A 24,544-nucleotide genomic window follows, 5' to 3' on the forward strand; every position below is an offset into this window, starting at 1 on the left:
TCCAGAAAATTCTTCTCTTTTTTTTGGCCAGGAGATGGCACTGCTGATAACGGAATTAATCAGGATCAGCATTTCAGTCAGCATGTGTTGTAAAGAGGTGCTTAACTTTCAGAAAGTGTTGAAATTCTAAGACTATATTAAATGAGCTGTTTAATTTATGTATTAATTTAATTAGTAAAAAATGTAGTATTGTTTGTAAAGTTGCAATATATATTTTTCTAATAATGTTGGTATCTGGATTGAATGGTTGAGCTTTGAATGCGGTCAACGTGTATTCGTGTGTCAGTGTGCCATACACAAGCTGACTTTTATGAGTGCTAATGGCTTCACTCGACTGGTCTTTCTCTGTAATGCTCATACTATGTGGAGATCAGACAAATGTGTGTATGGCTGGCATATAACCAAGCCAAATCTTTGCCTCCCTTCTTCCTTCCTAGTCATACTGCCCCTCTGTCTCCTGAGTCCTACTTATTCAGAATTTTTTTTCCATGACACCCCCTTTTCACATTTTCAAGAATCCATATTCAATGAGCTTGAAAGATAAATGTATCATGTGGTAAGTTGGCAACAGTTTATATTTGCCTAGGGTGGCCTAGCAGTTGCAGATCTGGATTGGTTGTCACCATTGTGCCTTATAAATACTTTTTTTTTTGCCAAATTTCAGTCCCATGACATATTGTCTGTTAGTTTTTCATTTTTGAGTTATGAAAGGTAGTTGGAACCTCATTAGTATACAATTTCAAACTTGATGACAGCTTTTATGAGTTTGTGTTATACTCTGGTAACAGTCAAAGAGAAGTGACCCTGGTTTAAGGGCCAACTTAACTTGGAGATCGTCCTCACCATTGTCAGACAGCCTCCAAATTCCAGTGCAAATGAAGTTTTTTTTTTTTCCAGTTTTTTTCTTTTCTCCATTGCGGACAACATGGGCATTCCTTACGGGGGGAACAATGCCCCCTTTCAGTCTGGCCGGCTCTGAAATTTCACAGGTGAAGGGAGGAGCGGAAGGTATCTAATCCCTGGCCTGAACAGCCAGAGCCTGAGAGAGCAGGGAACGGGACTGCCCGTCTCTGACCACCCTGTCAGCTGGCCCGGCTAGTGACAGAAACGTGTCAAGAAGGAAAGGTTTGTGCCCCATCAGCATTGCCTTGTGAAGCATAAATCATCTATCATGCTGACTACTCGTGGTCGGACAGTGCTGTGAACTCTCTAGAAGCCTGTCGATCATTGTTTGATGGTGGTGACGGATGTTAATGTAAAGTAGTTTGCAATAAAATATATTATAGACCTAATGACATGGTAAATGTTTATTATATTGTGTTTTTTTACAGTATGTTTAAATGGTCCTGTGATGTTATAAATCTTTTTTTTTTAGATAAAGCATGCAGTCTCTCTATTTTTATTTATTTATTAATATTGTATATTTTGCAGCTCATTTAAATGGTAATGTGGTGTTACTAAATAATATTTGCAGGTAAACCATGTAGTCTTTCTTTCTATTGTTTTCAGTGTTGTATTTTCTGCATCTTATTTAAATGGTCCTGCAGCATTACAAATACATTTTTGCAGGTAAACCATGTAGTCTTTCTTTCTTTCTTTCTTCAAAAAATACAAAATAAATAAAGAATTATTTATTTATTTAGTATTTTTTGCAGCTCATTGAAGTGATCATGTGGTGTTACAAATGGATTTTTGCTGTTAACCTCTCTCTCTCTCTCTCTTTATTTATTTATTTATTTATTTATTATTTTTTTGCAGTTAATTTAAATGGCCATGTCACAAATAGATTTTTGCAGATAATCCATGTAGTAAAAAATATATTCAATATTGTATTTTCTGCAGCTCATTTAATTGGTCCTGTGTGGTTGCAAATTAATCTTTGCAAGTAAACCATGTAATATATATATACAGTGCAATGCATAAGTTAATACACCCATGCTAAAGTTGACTAAAAAGAGGAATAAAAAATCATATTTTGGAAATTGAACTTAATGCCTTAATTAAAAAAATTAGGAAAAATCCAACCTTTAAGGACACCAATTTTCTTTGTGAATGAATAATGTATCGTAAATAAATAAATGTTCTTCCTTAAAATACATGGTGCATAAGTTAGTACACCCCTATGTTAAATTCCCATAGAGGCAGGCAGATTTTTATTTTTAAAGGCCAGCTACTTCATGGATCCAGGATACTATGCATCCTGATAAAGTTCCCTTGGCCTTTGGAATTAAAATAGCCCCACATCATCACATAGCATTCACCATACCTAGAGATTGGCATGATTTTATTTCAGTTAGCCTAATAGCTAGTTTGATTTGCATTGCTCTCAATTTTTTGCATTTGCCCTCAAAGTATTTTTTTGCAGATAATTTAAATAGTAATGTGGTGTTACCAATTAACGTTGGCATAGTCTTTAAAAAAATGCTATATTGTATTTTATGCAGCTTATTTAAATGCTCCTGCAGCGTTACAAATTAATTTTTGCAGGTAAACCATGTACTCTTAAAACGAAGGGTAAAAATATATAGAAATGAATAGATCAAATCAAAATTAATAGATTAGCAGTGGTTAATGGACAAACATACAGTTGATTTTTATTGAATATACATTTTTATAATGAGCTAAATTAGACTATATTTAACTATATTAAAACAAACTGATTCAGCACGGTATCCATATAAGAGTTTGAAAGCCAAGATTGAACTGTACCACTGTGACCATAGACGTACTGCAATGTGCCGTGGGCAGCACAGCAAGTCTGAGTTGTTTGCTAGTAACAAACATTAATTTGGGTGAGGGTGAGTATGGGGGGCTAGAGATCAGTGTAACAGGCCTGTCTGCAGTAAAAGTGCTTTCTGGATCAACACAAGCAGAGACACTACATTCCTCTAGCTGTAATTTATATGACAGCTCTAAAACAAGCCTGCTGTCCTTGCTGGAGGCAAAGAATTCTTAATCCCAAATGTTCAGAAACAGCCAGAGTCCTATGTCTAAAGGAAAGTAAGTAAACAGATAAACAATCACAAATTTCCTGTTTATTCTCTTTGGGAATGTATGCGTGCTTTTCCCATTTTTCATGAATTCCTGGTTAAGACATTTTATCTGATTCAGCATAAAGCAGAGGCATCACAGGCTGTTTATTATACAGTTATTTTAAGACGCTTATAAACTTTTATCCTGCCTCTTAGAACATTCTTAAAGGGATGGTTCACCCAAAAATGACAATTCTATCATCATTTACTCACCCTCAATTTGTTCCAAACCTGTATGAATTTCTTTGCTCTGCTGAACACAAAGGAAGATATTTTGAAGAATGTTGGCAACCAAACATTTGTGGGGAACCATTGACTTCCATAGTATGGGGCCATAGTCAATGGTTACCGACAATCTTCAGAATATCTTCTTTTCTTTGTTCAGCAGAACAAAGAAACTCATACAGGTTTGGAACAAATTTAGGGTGACTAAATGATGACAGAATTTTCATTTTTGAAAAGTGCATATGCATGCTGTTTCTTGCCTTCGAACTTGCATTAAACATGGAATTTTGTGGCTTTTAGTCCATGCTTTTTAGCATACTCCTAAACATATTCAAAATTGTTTTGTAGCGGATACAGCATGTGCATTTAAAATTTACAGTATTTTATGAAAAGTAAATAATAATATTGATGACTCATCATGCACCCACAGGAATAGCAATTTGCTAAATATTGTTCAAGTGTGATGTAAATTAAAGTTATTGACTAATTTAATTGAGGAAAAAGCATGCATGTCTTTGTTGAAAGTGTGTGGTTTAAGTTCGCAAAATGACTTTAATTACTTAGCGCCTTCATCCACAGCGCTGTCTTGGAAAGATTTAATCAGAAATAATTTCACAGAGGAAGGAAGCTACATTCTGTCTAAGTAATTCCTTATGTCATTGTGTGCAAGCATGCATCAAGAAAACAGACTAGATCTACTGCTGTTGCTGTTATCTAAACCACCACTTCTCTCCTTATTCTCCATCTTTTTCTAACCTCCTCTCTCTTTCTGTTTCTTTGACTTTCTCTCCAAAAGGCCTTTCAGCACCTGCCAATCTCTAAACAACATGCTTTTGACACATAGTGCTTACTTGGGGGTTGTTTTGGATCTCAGTCAGGTTGTAATTACGACAGATGAAACACTGCGCCAGTGGAGTGGATTCGAGTTATCATTTCTTTAATTAGTCCCAGGACAACAGAAAATCAAGTCCATATGATGGTGATATCAGCACAAACCAGATTCCTGAGCAATGTGCCATGCAGATGTGAGTCCAATACAATGGGAACAACCTATCCTTTGTGATGCCTTGCTCTGGTTTTGATATGACAAAAGACACTGAAGCTCGTGACAGAATGTGAAGCAGACAGATTTGGCGAATGGTAAAAAATTCTTTTGTAAAGCTGTGATCCTTTTTTATGTTTTATTTTGATTTTTGATTTTTTTTTGCAGTTGGTAGGTTGATATACAGCAGATGTAGGCCTACATAATACCAGTGCTCCAGTGTTTTCAGACAGTGACTTTGCGCCAATGTTTAAAGTGATTGTTTTCTAATGTTTCCAGACAGTCACTGTTGTTGGCTATCCTGTGGTTTCAGATGGCACCTGTGCGCCAGTTATTTCAGACAGTAAGCTACCATTATCCAAGTGTTTGTTTTCCAGTAATTTCAAACTGACTGTTCTTTTCAGTGACTATTTTGCCAGTGTGAATAGGAATTCTAAAATCCTAAGTAAAAACGTGTCATCTGAAGAAGAATTTCAATGTTTTTTTCCTCCCTCTCTCTCTGTACCATCAATTAAGGGAATTATAAGTCCTGTGGCATCATTCCCTTGATCACAAGAGCTTTGAACTGTGTTGCTTTGACTGAAGTTATCATATAACTGTTTTGACAGATCAGCCAGGCTCGAAATGAGTCCTGCATTGACATGTAATATCAGATTAGAATCATTTGGGATGTTTTCAGAAAAGTCTTGCCTCATGCACACATTACTCGATGTGTTAAATGGCTGACCTTATTCTCATGTTTCAGTGTCCCCTTGTGCAGGATTTGAGTCGAGTTTGTTAACAAGGAATTTGAGGCAGGGCGCTCCACACTTCAGAAAAAATGGGAGATTCACAAATCAAACCATGTCCTTTGGGCTGGGAGGAACCCAGTGTTTTACTCTAGCCCAAAGGACATTGCAGTTATCGTTTTGTGAAGTGTTTTTGTGGTTATACTCAGAATGCTCATAGACTAGAAGTGATGTACATAATTTGAATTAATCATTTAGATGGAAAGTCTGAACGAGGTTGAATTTACACAACAAAGAATTAATTTAGAATTAGACAAGACTGAATTATTAACAAGAAAGGAATACCCTTCTATGCCAAACCCTAACTGCAGCTAATTGCTATAGCAATGTCATTTATTACTCAACTTAGCAGTGCATAAAGCTTCAAGGTGACCACAATGTTCATGCATGCGGAGGGCATGCTATTTTGGCTTTTGAGCCCCACTAATAAGAGATTTGCTGAGCAGTCTAGCTGTATATTTTCTTTTGATCTACGTTTCATGCACCTCGCCCAGTGCATAGGCCCAACCAGGCAGCAATATCCCAGCTAGCAATTATCTCAGTGATGCTGCGCCCCACCCCACATGGACCACATGGCCATGAACACGTTCACCATAACCACTATAGCGGTCTCCTCCTTCACCCTGGTTATACCATTAATAATCACTTTGATGTTGCACACATGATTTCTTTCTCTTTTTTTCCTTCCTGAAAATGTCTTCATTCCTGAGTGGGCAGGCAATCTTGAAATTCTTGATGTGTAGACCACCTGTCCCACGTTTTGTGGGATATGTTTGCACAGCCGTCATGTTCTATAGAGTGGGAAAAAATCAACCAATGCATTGGTTGCAAGATGCTCTGAATTTGGTAAAATGCATTTACTGATGAATAGTCTGCAGGGCTGTAGTAGCTAGGCTATCCGGGGCCCTGGTGTGGGTTGTTTCTGTGGGCGCCCCTCGGTTGAAATCACGTTTTCGTGAAAACGGTTTCCCCTTCAGTCACTGCATGTCACTGCAAATAGGCTTTCCAACTTATGTAAATCAATATTGGAGGCAATACAAGGACGCTAAAGACCTTAGTCTCTAGCGTCAGTCACTAGTGCACTTCTTGAGGCCAGGGTAGTGAGCTTTACCTGCACAGATCTTACTAGCTGGCCTCCATTACACTAGTTTAGTTTGGATTTCAGTGTCATGCAACAGCATCCTGAAAAAAAGGGTCAAGATGATGGCCAGTGAACAGACATTTCAGGAAAACTTGTCCATTAGCATTTAGCTGAACTGTAGCTATATGTTTCCATCGCAACCTAAGTTTGTGTTTCACACTACTGTACATGCATACTTATTTAGTGACTTATAGGTTTTATTTTGCAGCAGTTAAAACATATAACTATCATAAATGTATACTGCACTGAGGAACAGCCCTAAGGGATTTTAAAGCATCTGCACAGTGTAAGCTTTTACACTGGAAACTGACAAGCATAGACATGCTAGTGGTTCAAGTTTTTTGCAAGATGAGGGTCTGCCTCCTCACCTTTTAAACTGCCATACTTGTTGCTAAAGCCTTTAGTGATGAAAATGTCTGAAAGTTATGTTTCAAAGGGCTACTCCCCCTTATTTGAAGCTGCTGGAACGTTGTGATTACTTCAATAGAGACATTTTCTTCCACGAGGGGTGTGTTTGAATGAGGGATGTGAATATTATCTTTCCCTTTTTTGCCTTTTTTTACTCTTCAACCCACTCATTACCTTGTTAAGGGTCATGACTGTCTGCATGCACATGGCTCCATTCTTCAATATAAAATCATGCATTTTTTTTATTTTTATTTAAAGCTGAGCTTATCTTCTCTGAAGCACTCAAATCTTAAGTAGGCTACATAATTACCTGTCAGCATACAATATGATTTCACATAATTTTGTTGAGAAAATGTCTGTCAATATGTACCAGTATAGTTCCTCTGTGATTATTCATAAAAAATAGTTTAAATATGTGGCTACCTACAGAAGTGTTCATTTATAGTCTGCCTTATAAAAAGGTTTTGGGCTGAAGCTTTAGTCACTGTGCATCAGGTATTGTTTATTGTGTTATATGTTTAGTTGTTATTTGATGGTGGTGAGTAGCCAAATTCAGTTCAGACACTAAACTATTATTATTCATGTTTTCTGTCAGATATAAGGTTTCAATGTAATTGTGTGCTTTTTTATACAGTACATTTACATTTTTTGGTATATAGACAAAAAAATTAATACAAAGAAATTGTTTTTATATCGGAAATATAATATTGCATAAATATATATTATGTACTAGTTTTTCTTAAGAGATGCTGGCTCAATGCAATAGGGTGTTGTAGGTCGCCAGGGAGTTGCCATATGACTATATAGGCCATTTATATGTGGTTGCTAGGGTGTTCTGGATGGTTGCTAGGTTGGTACAATATACTGGTTTTGTCGACAACAAAAAACGCCTTTATGATATTCGTTTGCACCAAAGTTATATTGAAAAGAGTGGCAATATTTTCTTCAAAACAAAAAACAACAACGATAAATGAATTTATTATTATTATTATTAACCTATGGGGTTTGTTGCAGTTATCCACTTGTCTCTTGATATGGCTTGGATTACCTAATCACTAATTATAGACTAATTATATACTAATATAATTAGGTTTTGAAATTGACGCAAACCAAAGCCTGCTTATTTTGCACTGCACCTGCAGGAACTATAATCTCAGTGGTTAAATGTCTGACTGTGTTTGGCAGTGTCGGCTGGGGCTGGAAGTGGTCTGCAGTTGGTGGGGCATGACTGGGATAGGGCAGAGATCAGGCTGCTGGGAGAGGAAGGCAGTGCAGGTCTGAACAGAGCCGAGACAGACTGTGCAGTTAGACTAAGAGCGCGAGACTTGGATTGCCATGGGTCACAGCGTTTAGGTCATTTACGTCAAAGTCCCTTTATGGCAAGTCGACTTTTTTAAACTGACAGGAGGGTCTTCCAGTCCTACAGCCAGCATATTGAATGTTATGATTTTTTGCATAATTTTAACTATGCGTGGTCCTCTTCCTCCTACTATAAAATCTCTGCTGCAGTTCAATAATAAACCATGTTTGTTTTAATTCTATCTTTGCAATAGATTTTTCTTTGCACAAGCATTTGTAATTAAGGAACTCTTAGCGTGCAATCGTGGAAAATGTTCTAGAGAGGGATAGTAATTTAAGAGACTGTGATTACAGCCACCCAGTGATCAGCATGTGAGATTTGTTTTTATTTTAGTGACTCTGAGAGGAAAGATGTCATTACTCTGTTGTCTTCACTTCCGTCATCCTGAATGCACAACATTTTATATATACATATGAATATATCTAAAATGTTTCGAAAAGAAAAAAGTAACCCATTTTCAAAAGTTTGCGTTTTCAGGCACCCAAAACACTGTTGTTGTGTAAGGGAACGGCCAAAATGCATAAAAAGTTTTACGTTTTTAGTTGAAAACGGTGTTGTGTAAACAGCCCCTTAAGCTGTTGAGGGCATAGGCAAGAGTTTCTCTCAGATGTTTCTTTTAAAGTATCTTAAAGGGGTGGTATAATGCCCTTTTCACAGATGTAAAATAAGTAATTGATGTCCCCAGAGTGTGTATGTGTTACAAAGTTGTACATTTTTGAGGGTGAGCAAAAACGCACCATTTTTGTGTCTGTTCCTTTAAATGCAAATGAGCTGGTGCTCCGGCACAGGGGGCGGAGCTTCAACAGCTTGTGTCCTTTTACCTCACACAGACATGCACTGGAAATTTCAAAAACGTTTTGCCTTTTTATGTTCAAACCGAAGTCAGAAAGATGGAGAGACTCAAGAAGAAGTAACAACATGTAGACAACCTTTCTGAATAGTTAGTTGGTGAATTTATGTAGCTTATGTGTAGTTATCTTCTAGTCATTGATTAGCATATTCTGTCTTGATGTTCCCGGGGGTGGGGTTTATGTAAATTGTAGGGTTAGTGATGTCACTAATCCGGGAGGAAGCTAAATAAGATAAATTCAGGGTGAATAACTCAGATAATTTGGATTTGGACGAATCTGATGAGAAATAGTTAAGTTCATAGTGAGATCTTTGACTTTTGATTACAGACTTTGTTGTCTTGGTCAATCTAAGCACAGTTTGAGATATTGTTGAGGTCTCTTCTGAAATTAGAAACATTTCTTCAAAAAAGATACATGTGAGCTAACTTTTTTTCCTCAGAAAAAAAAACATCTAAGAAGCAGGAGATTTGCTTGATGCTGAAACAACTGAGACATTAAAGGGATACTCCACTTTTTTCGGAAATAAGCTCATTTTACAACTCCCCCAGAGTTAAACAGTTGAGTTTTACCGTTTTAGAATCCATTCAGCCGAACTCCGGGTCTGACGGTACCACTTTTAGCATAGCTTAGCACAGATCATTGATTCTGATGAGTCCAGTAGCATTTCTTTCAAAATGACCAAAGAGTTTCAATATTTTTCCTATTTAAAACTTGACTCTTCTGTAGTTAAACCGTGTACTAAGATCGACGGAAAATGAAAAGTTGCGATTTTCTAAGCCTATATGGCTAGGAACTACTCTCATTCCAGCGTAATAATCAAGGAACTGTGTGGCTGTACCATGGGTGCAGTAGGCGTAATGATATGACGCAGCGCCTGAAAATAGTCCCCAGCTCGGTAACTTCTTCCAACGTGACCGGGACTAAGTTTGTCTAACCTATTAGACCTATTTTCAGGCGCTGCGTCATATCATTACGCCTGCTGCACTCATAGTACAGCCGCACAGTTCCTTGATTATTACGCCTGAATGAGAGTAGTTCCTAGTCATATAGGCTTAGAAAATCGCAACTTTTCATTTCCCGTCGATCTTAGTACACGGTTTAACTACAGAAGAGTCAAGTTTTAAATAGGAAAAATATTGAAACTCTTTGGTCATTCTGAAAGAAATGCTACTGGACTCATCAGAATCAATGATCTGTGCTAAGCTATGCTAAAAGTGGTACCGTCAGACCCGGAGTTCGGCTGAATGGATTCTAAAACGGTAAAACTCAACTGTTTAACTCTGGGGGAGATGTAAAATGAGCATATTTCCGAAAAAAGTGGAGTATCCCTTTAAAGAGATCGCTTTTGTGATATTTCTTATAGGGTTTTCTTGGAATCACTAACATCAGCAAGTCGGAGCCATGTGCATCACTCCAAGGCTAGGCAAATATCTCCTGGTGTGTCGGAGTGCTTTGTTGAATCAGTCTGGAGCTCCTGATGTGTTTGATCAGATGTTTCCTGTATCAGTGAGCTGTTGTTTTACCCTCCAGATGCTGCCAAAACGTTCAGTCAGGCTGAGTTTATCAAGCATGGAAATATAATTAGCTGTTGGAGTGGTCAGATACATTCAGAGTTGTTGTGTTATGCACAGGGAGAAGGGTGATAGACCACACCTATGTGTTTTTAACAGTGTTAAAACATGAAGTTTAACAGCAATGCTGCAGATATAGAGAAGATGTTCACTGAAGTTGATTTAAAGGAACACGCCACCGTTTTTTTAAATAGGGGTTATTCACCGTCTCCCCTACATTTAGATAGGTGGGCAAACGCATTTTTGTCTCAGTGCATGCAATGTCTTAGTCTGGCAGCGCCACCGCTAGCTTAGCTTAGCATAATGAATGGAATCCTTTGTTGCCGGATAGCATGTCGTGAGTAAAAGTGAAAAAACAAAACAAAACAGAAGACCCTCTCTGCGCCCAAGTAGCAGTGGTTCGTCTGTGCTTCCCCCCAATATAGTCCCAAGTCAATATCTGACTAGGAAATCAACTAGTCTTAACCGGCATAGCTATTTGTACTCGTTGTGAATACACAGGCCACAAAAAGTAATTAGTGTTTGTTTGTTTTTTGTTTGTTTTTTAATCACTTTTACTCACGACATGCTATCCGGCAACAAAGGATTCCATTCATTATGCTAAGCTAAGCTAGCGGCGGCGCTGCCAGACTAAGGCATGCACTGAGACAAAAATGCGTTTGCCCACCTATCTAAATGTAGGGGAGACGGTGAATAACCCCTATTTCAAAAAACGGTGGCGTGTTCCTTTAATACCACTGTATAAATAAATGGGAATTAAAATGACTTAAGGGCTTAAGGGCTTTGATTCATTTATGATTGTCTTCTGGCTATGAGCTTTATGAGTCAGTCTCCCACATCATTTGACTTCTTAATCGATGAGCTGTAATTATATTAAGCAAACTTTTAACCGACTTCATGCAGCGTTCTCTTCAGATGATTAGGTTATTGCATTTGACAGCATCAGAGAGCATGAAATAATTGGCACAGCCATGGCAACTTAACATCATGCCCAGTGGCAGAGCTTGACTATGGTATGTGTCTGCTGAGAAAGGACTGGGTTAGATGCAATCTCCAGAAACTGGATATCAAAAAGAACATTAAAGATAGTATGGAATTATGTCTGTTCGTCTGTCTGTCTGTCTGTCTGTCTGTCTGTCTGTCAGTTTTTCCAGTTTTTGACCAGTCTGTCTGTCTGTTGGTCATATCAGTGTTTTACCAGTCTGTATGTTTGTCTGTCTGACTGTCTGTCGCTCAGTCGTTCTCGTTTTAGAGTTCGACCAGTCTGTCTGCCTGTCTGTCTGTTGTTCCAGTTTTCTGTATGTTTGTCTGTCTAGTTCCAGTGTTCTATCTATCTATCTATCTATCTATCTATCTATCTATCTATCTATCTATCTATCTATCTATCTATCTATCTATCTATCTATCTATCTATCTATCTATCTATCTATCTATCTATCTATCTATCTATCTATCTATCTATCTATCTATCTAACATAAAGAGGGAGACGTTCTGTATGTCTTGGCACATACTGAAGAAATAAGACTCCCATGCTGTTATTGTCATCCTTGATCTTTATTTTTTGTGATTATAAAATGATGTTGACAAATTTTCAGGCCTGGGTAATCATGTGTTGTAGAACTTGACTGTACTTTAAAATATACTTATAAGCATGCTGACAGATGATTATGAGTGTTGGTTATAAAAAAAACTAATTAAATTAATGTTGGGATTTTAGGTTAGATTAGGCTACTTGTGAAGACTGCCCAAGAAATGTAAATGCATTTTCACTACCCTGAGCCAGATGGGTATAGACAATGTGTGGTCCCCCTAAATGTTTACTGAGGAAGTTCTTTAAATAAGCGCTTGGAGACAGGCACACTTGTATATGTTTGGATAAATAAAACATAAAGTTTCCAGAGGCACTAAAGAGGCGTCTTCCTTTGTATGTTTGAATTATACACTTGTTAAACTTTATGGGACATATTTCTAAAGTGTATGAGTAAGCAGTGGAGAGAGTGACAGCAGAGAAAAGATGAGGTTGATGGGCTTTACTGAAGTCAGTAATGGAAGAGTAAATGATCTGATCTTTCATACGATGTCTTTTTTGACTAATTCTAGAGAGTGATGCCAAGGCCCTGACACCCTGACGCTGGCAGATCATATCGATGTCAAGACCATATTTCATGTTCCAAAAGGCCTGACGAATGGATCTTTCATGGGCTTGTCCATTTCGGCTACTTTCGGGGGTTGTGAATGCCCTCCTGCAGTGCCAGACCACCCATCTACTTTCCCTGGGACCTCATGTTCTGGACACTGGGTGCGTCCTGCTCACCTCACCCTTCCTGCGGTCCATCTGGGATCATTTGGTTTGACCCCCAATGACTGACTCACTGACCTTTTTACTTTTTTTTTTTTTCACTCACCATACGTCCTTGGTGCTCCTCAGCAACCCAGGAGTGTTGCACAGCTATGTAAAGCCTGGTGCGGTTTGTCTTTGCTGAAACCAAACTGCTTTTTAAATATAGTAGGTTTATGTATCATAGCATATGTTCTTCATATGGTTTTAGAAGATTGCTGTTGCATTTCTTGTTTTATTTTAAACACCACTGAGTCTGGAGTAATATTCTACATCTGAAGTAATGGGCGTCACGCTTCCTTAGGTGTAGAATGCTTGCCCAGACAAAATGGCATTTGTGAGGAAGAGTGAATGAACTACTGTGAGATTTGACATCTACAACCAAGCTTTGAATAACTGTGAGGGCCCTGGGGTGAGTTTCCAACCACTGCTAAACATGAGCAGAGAGCCATTCCCTCCTGTAATGTAGTATGTTGGTGATCAAGGATGTAAGAACGACTTGAAAAGTGTGGTATATTAATGGAGATTTGCTACCAAGTTTGTGATCCACTTTGTTAGGTGTTAGGTGACTGAAACTTGTCCTCCATCAACAATAAACTAAAGCTTTTGATCATGTGGAGGAGATTCATAGGTTTAGTTTGCACTTATATCAGGACCTGAGTCTTACATTATATTTGTATCTGTAAATAAGAGGCTTTAAACACTATAAAAAGGAGTACAAATCAGCCATAGTCAACAATCAACGTATATGATTTTTAAGGGCTTTTTAAATGCTTAATGACACCACAACAAAGTTCTGCACATTTATGAACCTCTAACCAAAGCTATTTTGATCTTGTGTAGGCTAATTATGTATATTTACTCAAATAAAGTTAGCAGCAGTCCCCCCCTTTGGCTTCCACTATGCACAATGTGGACATTACAGATGTAGACGCTCTTAAAATGGAAGCGATATTTAACCAGTATTCATTCTAGTACCAACCATGGTAGACCACAGTTAAAATAACCGGCTCACAATTCCAGAATGACAGTCCTACCACTGTCTAGAAATTTTTTTTACCTCAGAGAGTAGTCTCAAACGTACAGTTTGAGCATTTTCGATTGTTTCTCATGTTTAAGTTCACTCCCCAGGTTGAGGGAATGTGTTCTGTGGGAGTTCTTTGTTGAACACAGAGCACAGGTTGTATGTTGAGTGACTGAACTCTCGGTCTGCTCTAGCCCTGAGCTGAGACAGAAAGAGCCCTTTATACTCCCTCAGGCTCTGTGTGTTTAGACTCTGATGGACAGAAGCTAGTGGCTGGATAGTGTGTGCCTGTGAAAAGTCTCCCCTTACGATTTCACTTAAGGTCAAATAATAATGCTGAAGGGACTAGTCATATCTAAAAAAAAATCTTAATGTTCTTCACATTAAAGGGATAGTTAACCCTAAAATAAAAATTGAGTCATCATTTACTCACCCTGGTGTTGTTCCAATGCCGTATGCCCTTCTTTTATGGAACACAGAAAGACAATTTTTAAAAAATGTCCCGCTCGCGCTCGTCCATATTATGGCAGTGAATAGCGACAGGCATCAAGCTTAGACGTAAAAGCATCACAGAATGATCCCATGCGACATGTGCCATATATTCCAAGTGTCCTAAGGGTATATACGATAGGGTTTAGTGGAAAAAACTGAAATGTATTATTTAATGAAATTCTTGACCTTGCCTGTTGGGCTTCTCTGCAGGACATGAAATACAACTCATGTACCTTCTTTTCTGAGGTGTTATCGCATCACATCTGTCAACTGTCATTCAGACTGTCATCAGTCAAACAGAGTTCCAGTCCGGTGATATTGGACTCAGTGAAGAAAGTATACAGATACTTATTTCTGTATTTCTACCAGAAAGACTCGGGAGATAAAATGATATAACAAGAGTAAATTTATTAATAGCTCAGCAAGCATAGTCTTTGGCGTAGGCCCCGTCCTTAGCAAGCAATGCGAGGGTAACGGAATCTGCAAATCCCGCCTGAAGATGAAGGCAGGGGCGCAGCCGACCCCCTGGAGGTAAAGGAAGGGACCATCCTGGTGGTGGTGGGGAGGATGGAGGGAAAGGACCATCTTGGAGGTGGTTGGGGAGGATGGAGGTAATTGGCGCCGTCAGTATCTGCGAACTCAGACGGATGTAAGTACCATTCTTTTATACTGAGAGTGTTAACACATGATTGGTTAGAAGTGAGTTAATTCATGACGCGCTGATTGAGTCTTCCTGGCAGAACTTAACGCTAAGCTTACATTTCATGTATTTCATGTCGCGTTTTTGTTCATTTCGATTTCTGTTATACTTTTGCATTTTTAAAAAGCTTAGTGTTGGTCACTATTCACTGCCGTTATATGAAAGTTTGAATTTTTTTTTTTTTTACATTCTCCTTTTGTGGTCCATGAAAGAAAGAAAGGCTTACGACAATAGAACAACACCAAGGTGAGTAAATGATTACTTAATTTTCAATTGTTAACTGAAAGTTAACTGTTCTTAAAGTATATATATTTTTCTTAATGTGAAGAACATTTTAGGAATCTAAAAAACCCTTTTCCACTTTGTTCATTTTCATTCATTTGTTTGTTTGTCTGTGGTCATCCGATCATAAGATTTTGAACCATCTCCTGCGGAGTTCACCCATGGACAGTCCTAGCCTGGCTAACGTCAGACCTCTTCTCATTGAGACGTGGTCTGGGAACCACATGTTCATTTTCTCGTATTTGAGGCATGGTTTACGAATGCCCAGAGCCGTTTATTGGGCGCTATGAATGTCTATCAAATGCCCCTGTAAGTAGCTCATATCCAATCGTTTCAATTATACCAGATGACGTATGTAGAGCGACAGAAATTCGACGAGGAAGAAGACGAAATAAACTTGCGTTCTAAACTACTTAGAACACTATCTAAGGCTGCATCGAAAGGTAACTTCGCGTCTGCTGCCATATTGGATCCATAGATATAAACAAACTGCTTCGGTGTGTCGCATAGACGTCGTCATCGTCTTGCTGCTCCCTCCCCGTTCTGTGATTGGTTCCCTTTTTGAGGGGAAAATCTGGTCCATGGTGTTCAGGCTGCCTAGCAGCGTGAATAAAATCGCGCTGCGCACAAGGCAGCATGGGGAAACCCAGGCTAGGACAGTCCTGGAACTGAACTGAATTTTTACTATTGTGAAGAGATGTAGACTGAGCCAAGTCATGTATAGTTAGTATCATTGAAGATAAAAATGCAAACACACTAAAAGGTTGCCTCAAAGCATGCATAACTACATCATTTTACACGACAGGAATATGAGAATCTGTTCTGCACACATCTTAACACATGTTCTTGGCGATGAGGAGCACTTTTTATGTTTTATTTATTAATGTATGTGATAACTTTGTGATTATCCACCGTGTTCACACCCAATGCACACAATATGATAAGTAGCCTATAAGAATGCCACATTTGTTATATCAGAGCCATGTAACTGTCAGAATGTGTTTTGACCTTTGATCTCTGGCAGAGTCCATCAACACAGTGAAAGGTAAGTGAAAATTACTGCAACATTTTTTGAAATGCACTTCATCATAATCTATTAGTCAAAATATTCCGACAATGTAATCATGATCACAGGCGTTACTGCATGCAAATAATCTTAGGATCTGAAGATCTACTGTGCATGTTTCTGCAGACAGTTCACCGAGTGCAGTTCCAACTTGCCCTGAGGTGATGACATAATGCTTTGTTGTATTTATATGAAGATGATTTGTCTCACTGATTTTGTATTAATCATTTTTTTGATTTTGAATCTTAATGCAAAATGCAACAGTCATTTGTTCTTTTTTCTTTTTCTTTTATTCATTATTTCACAGAAGAGATCTGGCATGCTAACAAAAAATTATTTCTGGCATGGATCACGAGCTGGCCGCGTGCCATTTGTTTGTAGAGCCAGTTGTTCATTTTATTCATACTACATTTTAGAAGTGGAGCTAAACTAAATGATCATTTGCAGGTTCATAAATTATATAATGTTGAACAATTCCATTTCAAACTATCATGGTACTTAGCCTTTACATGGCTATTTGAATCGGAACTAGAGACATTTTCTGCTATTGGTCACATTTAACGGGAATTTCCTGCAAACCAAAGAGATGCCTTTTTTTTAAACTAAATTATTCATACCCTACTAAAAGAAGCACACTATCATTTTATTCATACTTTGATTTTTTTTTGTGTTTGACTCTGATTTTCAGTCATTATGTGGTTAACTAATTTCTTCACCTTTACATTGCAGAGTGTGGAGGAATGAAACTGGGAAAAGTGATGGGCTGTCAGTCAACCTTAGCCCCTCCCACACAACCTCCACATGCACTCTTGAAGAATAAAGGTCTGCAAAACATAAGGTGTTTTCATTTGTACTTTCTTGTCTTTTATACTTTTTCCTGCTTATTGACATTCAAAGCCACACTGTAAAAAGTCTTAAAATTGAGTTAATAAACTTCATGCGTAATTGAAAAAAAGTAAGTTATGTGGAATTGTCAAGTTCACGTAACTTAACTTTTTCAGTTCACTAGAAGTTTATTTACTTAAAAATTTTAAGGCAACAGGTTTTCTTACTTGTTTTAAGTTAAGTCAACTGAACACTTTTTACAGTGCAAGAGTTGACGAATTTCTCATGGATTTCATCAAAGTTTCTAAATAACCTTTATGAAATCCATAATAACAGTAATAATGTTCTAAATAACAGTTGACGAAGGTATGTTAAATCCAGTATGTTAGTTCTATTCAAAATGAATGCTAACTTAATGGACTCATCATAAAACATTACACAGCTAAAACACAGCTCTCTGGAATACTTGATTCGGTAACTTTATTTTAAGGTGACGTATATGTTACTACATGCACTTACTATAGTAATAACAGTAAATTATGCATTATTACAAGTAAATAACCCTAAACCAGACCCTAACCCCATCCGTAACTCTAGTGTAGTTAATTCATTTTACTCTTTTCTTTACTCAGGACTTTTCTGAGTTAGTACAATATAATATAGATCACCTTAAAATAAATGATAACACTGTCATTGTTACATAATGTTACATGTAGTTACAATAATAATTATAAAGTATGCATAATCACATGCAACTAACTAACCCTATAGTAAGTTCATGTAGTTAATTAATATTACTCAGTACTTAAATGTATAATTACAGTGTAACAAAGACACCTTAAAAAAAAGTGTAACCATGTGTAACCCTTGATTCTGATGGGTCAATAGCTGCACTTAAGCAGTCAAATATTTCGGAAAATATTGTCCTAGGCGACGCTGTATTTCTATAGTAATATAATGTTGTCATAGTATGTGTAAAATATAGGCTACATAAAACAATATAGGCTACCTAAATTATCTGTGCTTGTTTGATATAGGCTACATTAATTATCTGGTAAGCATGCTTGTTTATGTTATCAGAAAAGTTATAATAAATGGTTTCACCATTCTGTTGGTGATACAAATATGCCTAATCCGAAAACGTACAAACATTGAAGAAATATGGAATTGCTTGCATGTTCTCTCTCTCTCTCTCTCTCTCTCTCTCTCTCTCTCTCTCTCTCTCTCTCTCTCTCTCTCTCGCTCTCTCATTCCCAGGCTACTCCAGGGATTTTTTTTTTTTTTTACCGGCTTTCGTGGGGGACGCGCAAGAGTGCGACCAGGGGAGGCTTTGGAAAACTGATGGGTGGATCCCTAGCCAACTTTCAAGCCCCGTGATTTGCTAATCGGGGTATTTTTCCCTTGTCATTTTCCTGTAATCCAGGGTCTGGGTCCAGCCCTCTTGACGGTGAGGCGATCGAGCGCTCAGCGTCTCATTTTGATTAAAGCCCGATTCCCTTCAGTCTGAAGGCTGGGCGCATGGAAAGGAGGATCTAAGGGGGCCCGGCGAAACAAAATACCCTTCACATATGGCTGTTTAGAGCAGATCGGGCACATTTTGGGATTGTAGAAGGGAGATCATTTTCAAATAAGCAGAGGTCGCCCCGGGTTTTGTACACATTTGTGGGCGCCCCAACCATGGAGAGGCCAAGGTGGTCCCCAATGTGGAAAACGAAAAGGTGGCTTTTGGATTCCACTGTTTTCAAATTCATCACAGTTTCCCTCGTCCTGGTTCTGCAGGCTCCAAATGTCAGAGCAGGTAAGGAAAGATAGACTTCCAAACTTTTGATGAAGTTATAGGGACTGTCAGATAGGAGATGCGCATTTGCGCCCGCGGATTTTAACGCGTTTAATTTAGACAGGTGATCGTAGATCTGCATCCCATATGTGTGTGTGTGTGTGTGTGTGTGTTCTACAAGATAGAATAGGCTACCAGTGCATATGAAATCAAAAGACATTGTAATCATGAAATGAAGAAGACTGTCTTCTTTGGAATTCGTTAAAATAAAGCTATCAGTTCCCCAAATGATTTCACAAGCGTTTAATACAATTAATAATGCAATTTCATGGGCATATAACACATAAGGTTCATAATGCTTAACTTATCTACAATATGTGCATTGCATGATTGGATCGTGATCACAATGTTAAACACAGAAACCATTTTTGTAAAGAAACCCTGAGTCTGTAATTTCAAATAGTTAGTAGTGAAAGTATGTAACTACCTACAAGTGGACTTTTACGCATGACTTTGTTTGTTCTGCCCTTTTAATTTGCATATACCCAAACTTTTGCGATTTTATTTTATGTCTATATATTTGATGTTATATTACACTCAATGAGAGGGTGAAGAGGAGGAATGTGTCAAGAAAGTTTCACGGAGAAACAGTTTAGGATTTACTTTGGGGCAAAAAAAGCTCTTTGTTTGAACCTGTGGTCCGTTAGGTGTGTGTGGACACGGTTAGCATGGTGGAATTCCTCAGGGTTTTACATCCATGCCTTACATTTAAGAAAATAAATTGGAAAAGTATCTTCTTGAATGGTGTGATTGTGGTGATGAAGTTGTGTGCCAAATTAAGTGCAATTAATAGGAGATTATCTGTAATTGATATCAGGCTACTAATTTATGCTCATAAGACTTCATTGTGAACAAGTGTTCTGGCCGCATTGACATGCTTTTTTGTGTGTTATGAGCTATCTTACAATCTTTGACTATGATAAGAATTTGATTTATAGTAACTGAGACCTGGGAGGTCCAATTTACAATGGGCGTGACTGATAATAAGAACTGCAACAAGTAATGTTTCTCTTTTCGGTTACAGAAATATGGAAATGTAAATAATGCACTTGTAATTTATATATGCTGTAAATGTAACAAATAAAATCTTTCCCTTTTGAAAGTTTTTTTTATTTATTTTTATTTTTTAGTCTTGTCCGCTTTACACTGTTCATTAGAGATTGCTGCAAGGTAATGAACTAGCGTTGAGCCCACAGTGGGCTTTAGCCAAAATCACCCTTTCCCCATTCACCCCTAGCTCCACCGAAGCCCAAGTGGTGGCTTTCGCAACATTGTGACTCCCATGTCTCTCAAGGTCCACATGATGAGTTTCCCAGTGGGAATGTTTCTCTACTAAGTGCCTTCCCGTTATTTGATGACTGTCCTCTCTGTCCATCCCTATTATTTTGGAGGCTTCAAAGGGCCCAGAGCCACCCAGGGGCCCCAGTCTGGCCTTATGATAGGTCTCACTCACCCTTACAGGAACAAAGTTCTTGCAAAATTAAATTAGGCATTTATTTTGTTTGAAAATGACAAAGACAATGGATTGTTGTTGTTCTCTTATTTGCCACATTTATTAAGGCTGCTTAAAAATAACCTTAATCATTTTTTTTATTTTTTTTTGCCTATCAAAATTGATAATAGATCTTATAATGTATTAATCCATTTGGACTTCTGAAGCAATGCATTATATCATTTGCGGTTTGTGGCTTGTGAAGGCATTTCTACCTGGTGCCCTCTTGAGCTGGCAGTGTACTGACATGTTTTCTCAGCCCCTGGGGCTGAGGAACATCAGATGTGCATTCCTTCAAACAATGCACACATTTCAGAAATCTTTCCGTACTCTTATGGTAGATGGTGCTGACTAGGTGTCAAGTCCATTAGGGCTATTCACGAGTCATGCTTTTGCGAGATAACTCTATGCATGTTTGTTGTGGTTCAGTCCATTTTTGAAGTAAATGTAACGTTTTGATGTTACATAATTGCATGCGGTTCTCTCTGTTGCATATTAAATGTACACTCTCAAAAATAAATGTTCTTAAAGGGGGTTTTCGCAACGATGCGACAGAAGAAACATTTGGGGTTTCAGTGCACAGTTCTTCATTTTTATGTAAAGAACTTTATAATATAAAAAACATTCTTCCACAATAAAGTGCAATGGAAAGGTTCCATGGAAGATTCTACATGAAACCACATATGCCAATTAAGAACCTTTTTTTAAAGAGATGTTTAGACAAAATAAACAATCCGTCATCATTTTCTCACCCTCAGGTCGTTCCAAACTTGTATGACTTTCTTCATTTCACAAAGGAGATATTTATGTTGTAGACAAAACACATACTGTACCTGTTCCCCATCTGTTTCACACTAGAACGAATGTGTTTGGAATGACATTAGAGAGAGTAAATGATGACACATTTTTAGCTGAACTGTCCCTGGAATATTAGGTGAACTGAACAGTGTTCTTGAGAAGCAGATGGCTGAAAGGCTTTATTGTTCTTTGATGTTTCTCTACAGTCGTGAGGGAAAAGAATTTTAGCAAAAAATTTGGTCAATGAGGTTGCCTCACGGAGAGCCTGTGGCATAATGCTTTCTTGTTCAAGCGGCACGCATGTGTCAAAGAGGGGAGAGCGAGGGGAGAAGGGGGAGATAGAGGATGAAAAAGGGAGAGAGAGAGAGAGATTCTGACTGAATTCATTATTAGAGTCTCAAGGAGCAGCAGGTAAAAAGGTCTTCCGTTAATATCACCCCAAAAAACGAAATTCGAAAAACTTTTCTGAATGTATTACATTGCATTCCCTTGACCAAATGAGAGCTCATCCATTGGAACACATGTTATTTTAGCACTACATTTGTGTCTTCCTGTTACCATAAAAGTGAATTTCATAATTAAATCATTTATGCAAATGACATAAGAAGCCCCTCCCACTTTGTGGTGTCCCTTGGAATAGTAATGATGGCAGGTTTATGATCTTGATGTGCAACTCTCTCTCAGTTAGCACCTCCCTCCACATTCACACTCGATGTCTAATCAACCTTCTTTCCCACACACACAAGCCTGCCTAATGCAAAGAATGAATGAAAGTGAAACAGATCAGCGTGTGTGTTTGCACAGCAGCCTGGTTAAAATCGCACCAGGTCATCAGCTGCGCTCTCCGAAAGGCAGCACATTCTCAGTTGGTATTCTGAAGTATTTAGGAGTATTGACATTTTTCTTTGGCACTTGAATGACAAAAGGTCAGAGTCGAGCGACAGCACCGCATCTGGATTATATGAGGCCTGAGGTTATGGAGAACGTCTCAAGAAGATCCCTCATTGTATTAGATGAATCTGAGCTTTTCCTTTTGTCTAGCTTGTATGTTCAGCATAAAGCTCGGTCTAAGTCTCTCAGATCGCGAGGGAGCATTCCACTCAACACAAAAAAAACGGCAGAAGAATGGTGTGTCACCTTTTGCTTTTCAGACTTTTAAATGGGGTGGTAAATGTTTTCTCAGCACTGGGAATGCCTCGGCGTCTTTATTATAGCGGTTTAGACCTCCCAGTCCATCCTTTTGTGATGTAGCATGCCTTTATTGTTGGCGGTTTGAGCGTTCAGTTTTATGTGGTAGATGCCAAAAATTCACTCAAGTCCCAGAAGACACATATGGTACTGTTGGTAGATTCTAAAAAAACACCCAGATGCCAAACATGTGCCCCTACATTCACAATTAATCATGAAGACATCCTTCTCAATGGTGCTTTAAGGTTTTGAGTTCTTCCTCTCAGTGAAGTTTCAGGGTGATCCAGGGTAAACAGTGTTTATCTTTCATCTCGCTTCGTAAACCATAATGAAACCGTTGGTTCAAGTTTACTTAACCCAGCTGTTGCTGAAGTGTCTCCCAAAGAGTTGATATCGGAATTTCACAAGGGTCAAATCTCATAGGAATGAAGACTAATGATTTGAGTTTTGATCATATATATAGCCAAGTAAAACAGACCGAATTTCAGACATTGGCCTCTTTTTTGTGGTTGTGGGTCATAAAATAATGTTTAGAGATCATTTTGATGCAGTCACTCTGGTCATCATTAGGTTAGTTTAGTTCATTTGACTGTGCAGCTTTCATTATACTTACTGTCCACACACACGTACTGTATATAATCTGTTATATGACTAACCAATTAAATATTATAGATACAACAGTATTAAAATACAGTAGCTATGATTTTATCCTAAATTTGCACTTGATATTATAAAATAATTACAGTATACATGGAAATGGAATACAATTGTGTAAATAAATAGATAATATGTAGATTATCCTAAATAAGTCTTCAAAAGCTGTTCTGTTGAAGTTTAAGTTAAAAACACATTTCTAATTTTTAGTTGCTAATTTTATATTGGAGGTTTCCTACAATAGATTTACATGCGTCAAAGGCCAACAAAAAATTATCCTAATATACATTGCACATCACCGATCCAGAGGCTTCCTCAGCGCTATTATACACAGTGATACAAACAGTAACGATGGTGTTGGTTTTTCTGTATTTTTCCATCTTTTTGAGATTTCGACAACACAAACCAACCAATTCCAGGCCTCAGCTACAACTACAGTGTTTGAGGACGGGTCAAAGTAGACGTCGTTCGCTGTCAGCCAATGAAGACCATTATGTGGCATTATGCAAATGTGTTACATTGTTATGTACGTATATAACAGAAAGTGAGTCTGGAATTTCGAACGACTCGTTTCGGCAGTTCAGAATCTATTCTTTCTTTTAGGAGACAATAACATTATTCGTCGTGGACTTTGATCTTTAAAACTTTGCAGACCTTTTACATTCACAAACAGCTATATTATACACTGCATGAAAGCAACTTTATCTGCTTAACTATGAATATTTCTAATGCATTCTCCTTCTTTATTCATTTATTTATTCATCTTTTTTGTGTATCTTCTCAACCCCATGCAGCAGAACCTGTGGATGTCCTTAAAGTATTAGATTTTCCCAGTGTCCCAGAAGGAGTACAGAAAACTTCAGGATTTTGCACAAACAGAAGAGCATCACAGCCAGACACGGCCTACAAAATAGGCAAGAATGCCCAGATCAGTGCCCCAACCAAGCAGCTTTTCCCAGGTAAGCCGAACCCCATGAACATGTCTCCATATCCTGCCTACGTTTAGCTGTGTTTAAATGTGCCCTTTGTTGCGGTTGCCAAGGCTTTTGACATGAGATGCCATCTCTGATTGTGCAGGGCCATGTTTCACTCAGACGCTTGTATTGTTAAGCGGCAGGAGAACTTGGCTAAAATCTCTTGACCACAGCATGGCTCATCTGCTTAGTTGCATAAGAAATGAACAGAAACGTTTAAAGAGGTAGTTCACCCAAAAATACCTTGTCATTACACATGGCTTTCTTTCTTCCATGAAACAAAACAAAAAAGAAGATTTTTTGCAGAATGTCCAAGGCAATCCCCCCCATACAACTTGTATTCAGTACTACATTCCAAATCCTCTGAATTTATACGATAAGTTTGAGATGCATTATGTAATTGGAATGTGGTCATAATTTTGCAGATGTTTCTTTATAATGGGAAAACAGATGCA

The 24,544-nt window shown here is 38.1% G+C and overlaps 1 protein-coding gene across 4 annotated transcripts in view; it reads left to right on the forward strand.

Moving 5' to 3' along the window:
* Window positions 1-18,578: 18,578 nt before the first annotated feature.
* Window positions 18,579-24,544, forward strand: part of col11a1a (collagen, type XI, alpha 1a) — a 68,695-nt gene continuing 62,729 nt past the window's right edge. For 2 of the 4 annotated variants that reach the window (XM_084399413.1, XM_084399412.1), the window contains exons 1-2: window positions 18,626-18,944; window positions 23,910-24,074. In XM_084399413.1, the coding sequence (XP_084255539.1) occupies window positions 18,824-18,944; window positions 23,910-24,074 (286 nt within the window). In that variant the 5' untranslated portion in view covers window positions 18,626-18,823. Of the gene's footprint in view, window positions 18,945-23,909; window positions 24,075-24,544 lie in introns of all 4 variants that reach the window. The other 2 variants (XM_084399411.1, XM_084399414.1) reach the window with 2 other exon arrangements.

Source organism: Rutilus rutilus (assembly GCF_951802725.1).
Source record: "Rutilus rutilus genome assembly, chromosome: 24".
NCBI lineage: Eukaryota > Metazoa > Chordata > Actinopteri > Cypriniformes > Leuciscidae > Rutilus > Rutilus rutilus.